Genomic DNA, 5643 nt, shown 5'->3' with positions numbered 1-5643 from the left:
TATGTGTGTGTGTGTGTGTATGTGTGTGTGTGTGTGTGTGTGTGTGTGTGTGTGTTTGTGTGCGTGCATGTGCATGTGTGTTGTGTTATGTATTTTTCTTTTACACGAGCTTCACCTCTTGAAAAGGCCTCTTGTGATTGAAATGTGTCGCGTCGATTTCTATTGGCTGGGGCTAAAAGTCAAACGTTCTGACCTTCTCTCACGTTGACGGTGGCCTTTAGCGGTGGAAAATTATTAATTGTTTGTTGTGAGAATTATAACTCAGTCAGGTAGTAGGTATATAAAAGGGGGGAGGGGTGATTTACGACGCTCGCCACTGCTTTAGGCCGCATGAGCGTGCGGGACACACCAAATATTTTCAGTTGGAGAGAAATTTTGAATTTCACCCAGGTGACGCCGAAGCCTACTGTTATCGATTTTGGGCCATCAAGGAACCTTTAACGTGCGCAACCTGCACACAGGACCTCCGAGATTTTTCGTCCTTGTCCGAGAAGGCTTGGTGTAAATTTTACTAGCCATAAAATCAAGCGGGTGGCTGAAAGACAGTACTAAGAAGGAGTGACAGAAAGAGTCAGGAGCCCAGAGAGGGGGCAAAGGAGGTGAGGGGGTGAGGGCAGAAAGTGGAGACGAAAGCAGACGACAGAACATTGTTAGAGAGCAGGAAAGGAAGAGAAAGGAGAACATTTTTAGAGTAGAAAATTTTCTATGGCTATACGGATTCGAACCCGGGACCCATTGAATGAGGGGCGAAAACCCTAACCTCTAGGCCAGGAGAGCCCCCGTATAAGGGTTTAACGCCCTTTTCAACACCGATTATTCAAGAGGAAATGCCTCCGAAAGTAACGCCCAGCTCCAGAAAGACAGAAACAAGTAGGTAAAAGACCTTGAAACACTCCAGAGAACAACTCGAGATCTAGAACGCCTTGTTGGGGATTCAAACCAGGGCTTGCGTCTTCAAAGTCTTGTTTTACCTCCCCCCCACCCCCCACCCCACCCCCCGGGGCGGTGCTACTGACTGAAGTGTCTGTAGGCTATTCCCAAAGGGGAGAGAGGGCATTAACCATGTTGTTATGCACCGTAGAATCGTAATTGTAAATGCGCTGATTCATCAATATTATGCTCACAACTGTGCCTGAAAAGCAATAGGAAACTGCTGCTTTTTCTTTCCTAATCCTTACTATCGTCATTTTTTCCTCTACTTCTTTTGTACGTTTGTCACTACCTTGTGAACTGCTATCTCCGGGGTGCCTTGACAGTCGAAGCAGACTTTGTACTGTTGAGGCTAGAGAGGTGAGCAGAGTAAGTCTGATTCCTTGTAAGGACTTCTCTGTTGACATCCACCCCTTAGTGCTCATATGACCTTCTGCAGTTGCAAGCGCCTTAAAACCCGTTTTGTAACTCGTTTGTAACACCTCTAATTTTCTACATCTATATGACCTTATTGTGTTGCAAGTGCCGTACGTCTTTTACCAAAACTAAAACTTTCCTCAACAAAACAAAACAAAACAAAACAAAACACAAACAAACCAAAATCAAACCTATGTTGACTCCCATCGTCCCCCCCTTTCATCCCCCAGAACACGTTCCGCGCGCCGGTGTATGTGACGTCACAGCGGCGTAACGCCATGGGCGTGGGCCTGGTGTTTGAGGCGGACCTGGCCACCAAGGAGCACATCTCTCACTGGGTGCTGCAGGGGCTCTGTCTCATTCTCAACACAGACTAGGCTCTCGCTGGGTGCTACAGGGGCTTTGTCTCATTCTCAACACAGACTAGGGCGCCTCATACATTGTACTCAACACAGACTAGGGCGCCTCATACATTGTACTCAACACAGACTAAGCCGCCTCATACATTGTACTCAACACAGACTAGGCCGCCTCATACATTGTACTCAACACAGACTAGGCCGCCTCATACATTGTACTCAACACAGACTAGGCGCAGCTTGGTCCCTGTCATCCGCACATTATCTCCCATTGGGTCCAGCAGGGTCTTTATCTCATACTCAAAGCGGATGGGGGCGTTCTGTCTCATTCTCAACATGGACTAGGGCGCAGCTTGGTCCCTGTCATCGGAGATGGACGTTGCCCTGAACCTTTTGATGACCCTTTCGTTTGCGAATTTTGAAGTGACTCTACGCCATGACCCAAGGCCAATATCGACTAGATATACTTTGTTAAAAGACTGGACAGCTACACCGAACCAAACCATGTCAGAGAGCCTAAAGGAGATTTAGATTTGTTACATTTGCCTCTTTAGAACTTTTCAATTTGAAAGCCATATTATTATGTACGGCTTTGGGGGGGGGGGAGGGGGGCTCTTAAACTGTTACTTGATCTATAGATTTGTCTTTTCCAATTCTCAGATTATCTCGGAATCTCCTCAGCAATGTTAACACCGCCACAGCCCAATGCCCGGGTACAGCTGTGTTCACTGTGTTGATTGTTCTAGCGGTCTGGGCCATGTCCTATTTTCATAACTGTCACTTGACACGCAGACTTAGCTCCACTTCTTAGGGCAACAGTTGCAATGTGCTGACCGCAGTTGTAGCGCAGTCGACCTCGGGCTTGGTCTGAAACGAACCAGTCGATGCTCAAAAACCATTCGGGGTTTAAAATAGATGGTTTCTCGTCTTTGCCAGGGTATTATTCCCGGCTTCCTAGATAGTCTAAAGAGCGGTTGTTGCGCCTTGGGCAATACCTGCACTCCTGCACTGTGTATTTCAACAGAAAATAACAGCAGAGCCAAGAACAGTGTCAAAAGTAATAAAAGCAATAACAACAACAATTATAACAACGACAACTACGATAGGACAGATTCTTCACACGAGCTTGACTCAAAGCAATAATGCTTTTCTTTTTAAGCAGCTGCCATCGTGAATAAGGCAATAATTATAATGCTGTTAGAAGGACATAATAAATTATCTATGTTCTGTTGAGTGGTGTTGCATTACATAATTTATTATAGAAAAATGTACCGTTTCCGTGTGTTGCTTTGTGAGTTTAGCGTTTCTTTGGTTTTTAAAAGAAAAATGACCAAAGTTGAAGAGAGGGAGAAGATTTGAAACTGATATGTAGAAATAATAGTTATGTGACTAAGTTGTGAAGCGGTGAGTAAAACTTTGAGTTGGTCAGTGAGTGTAAACGAGAATATAAAAGAGAGAGAGAAGGAGAGAGGGGGGGGAGAGAGAGAGAGAGAGAGAGAGAGAGAGAGAGAGAGAGAGAGAGAGAGAGAGAGAGAGAGAGAGAGAGAGAGAGAGAGAGAATCAACAATAGTATATTTTATTACGTTCACTGTTGCTTTAGCTTCAATGTTGATGGGTTGTTACTTTGTTTTTTCCGGTTTGCAAAATTAAAATTAAAAATGGAATCAATACCAAAGGCTTCGTGTTCGATTTTGTCCTCCAAAGAAAGAAAAAGGGGACAAGGGGTTTTTGTTTGTTTGTTTGTTGTTGTTTTTTAAAAGTATTTTACGGCGCTCGCAACTGCATAAGGTCATATGAGCGCGCGGGACACACCTACTATTTTCAGTTGGTAGGAAATTTGGAATTTTGCCCGGGTGGTGGCCGAAGCCTACTCTTATCGATTTTAGACCACCAAAGGATCTTTAACGTGCGCTCCGAGATTTTTCACCCTTGTCCGAAAAGGCTAGGTGTAGATCTTTCCTACCAGAAGAGCAGGGGTGTGACGGAAATACAGCATTTCTCGTTCTAATGCACAGTAGAATTGTAAATTGGCTGATCCAACAATGTCATGCTCATAACTGTGCCTGATCTACATCAGGGAATTGCTGATTGTTCTTTCCTAATCTTTACTATTGTCATTTTCCTCTACTTCTTTTGTATGTTTGTCACACTCTTGTGACCCGCTATTTCCGGGGTGCCTTGATAGTCGAAGCAGACTTTGTGCTGTTGAAGCTAGAGAAGTGAGCAGAGTAAGTCTGATTCCCTGTAAGGACTTCTCTGTTGACATCCGCCCCTTGGCGCTCATATGACCTTATGCAGTTGTGAGCGCCGTAAAACCTCTACTAAAACTAAAACAAACTGAACATTGGGCAATAAATATTGAGCGTGTAGGAAGAACGTCAAACTGTCAATACTTTTGACGTCAAAAGGTTTGACCAAAAGTTTGTGAGTGCATAGGCTGCTTTACCCTTTTTTTCATAGTCGAGACGGAAGAATGGAACACTTTGTGTTCATATTTCTAGTGGTCTATTTGGCTGTTTATTGGGCAATCTGGCGTGTTGGCCAATGACAGGGAGTTAGGCCTAGCGTATTGTATTGTTTGGCGCAAGTGTGTAAATGTAAAGCAGAGAGGGTGAGTGAGTAAGTGGGAGATGAGTTCAGTCTCAGTTCCGTTGTATTGTTTGGCGCAAGTGTATAAAGCAGAGAGTGAGTGAGTAAGTGGGAGATGAGTTCAGTCTCAGTTCCGTTGTATTGTTTGGCGCAAGTGTATAAAGCAGAGAGTGAGTGAGTAAGTGGGGAGGAGTGCAGTCTGGATTACAGCAGGGTAGAGGGAAGAGCTGTATCGAGGCAGAGGAGGCCTGCAGAGATTTTGGCGTGAGGAAATATTCTGTTACTTTTATGTTCAAGTAACAACATTTCTGTTGACACCCAAAGTTATACTCTCAAACTCAAAGGCTATTAGCTACGACAACAACAACGGCAACAACAACGACAACAACAACAAATACAACAACAATAGCAACAACTCCAAATACAAAAACATCAACAACATCATCAACAACACTAATAATAACCCAAAAAATCCCAATAACAATGACAATAACACGACTTTATCGTATGCCCAACCTCGTATAATTTATTACTGTCGTCTTTGTATTTAATTTTCCACCTACGTTGGTTGGACCAGTACATTTTAACCCAATCTGTACGTCGTGTTTTACTATCGTATCCACACGACGTGGGGAACTCTGTGCCACCACTTAACCCTATCCGTACGTCTTGTTTTACAATCGTATTCATATGACGTGGGGAACTCTGTGTCACCACTTTTCAAAGAGGAAATTTATTTGTTAATCCGATCCGCACGCTTTGCATAGCAGCGTGTCAAAATAATTTTTTGAGAAACACCGAAAATTTCCAAGAGATCTTCGCACAAGAATTATTCTAAAATGAGAAGAATACAAATCCCGGGGTACAAATGACCCCGGGGCGTAAGGATGGGGTTAATAAATAACAGAACATCGTCTTTAGAAAAGGGTAGTATACTGCACCGTGCTATGTGTAGAAGTTTTCACTTGACTGCAGAATTGCAACTCACCGGGTGAACTTGATACACAACTTCAACAATGACAATCAATTTAAAAAAAAAATAAACCTGCTAACGTTCAGGCCTACAAAATATGGCATCAAATCAGGTTCCCTATGCTCTACTAGCTCTTTTAGATACGCTGATTCCGAAAACGAAATCAGTTTTTTTAGCTGCGATAATCATTTCTAAAACTTTGCACCCCAAGTGTAATCCTGCGTGGCGGCAAATTTTAAAAAGGTTGTACGTTACAGTACGATAGGGAAATTCGTGAAAAATACCTTTCCCAAGAACACAACGTCGAACAGAGCTGAGGCTCGAACCCCCAAACTCGCAATCTCACGATTACTAGACTAGTAGCCAAGCCCTAAC

At 43.6% G+C, this 5643-nt stretch overlaps 1 protein-coding gene across 1 annotated transcript in view; it reads left to right on the top strand.

Annotated features, from left to right (window-relative positions):
* Nucleotides 1-3376, top strand: part of LOC101850283 (dynein heavy chain 10, axonemal) — a 19085-nt gene extending 15709 nt beyond the window's left edge. The window contains exon 6 of the mRNA XM_005108750.3: nt 1578-3376. Coding sequence (XP_005108807.2) covers nt 1578-1724 — 147 coding nt within the window. The 3' untranslated portion in view covers nt 1725-3376. The remainder of the gene's footprint in view (nt 1-1577) is intronic.
* The last annotated feature ends 2267 nt before the right edge of the window (nt 3377-5643 follow it).

Source organism: Aplysia californica, unplaced genomic scaffold (genome assembly GCF_000002075.1).
Source record: "Aplysia californica isolate F4 #8 unplaced genomic scaffold, AplCal3.0 scaffold00717, whole genome shotgun sequence".
NCBI classification, from domain to species: Eukaryota; Metazoa; Mollusca; class Gastropoda; order Aplysiida; family Aplysiidae; genus Aplysia; species Aplysia californica.
The sequence above is the reverse complement of the archived record's forward strand: the minus strand, read 5'-3'. Positions and strand labels throughout refer to the sequence as shown.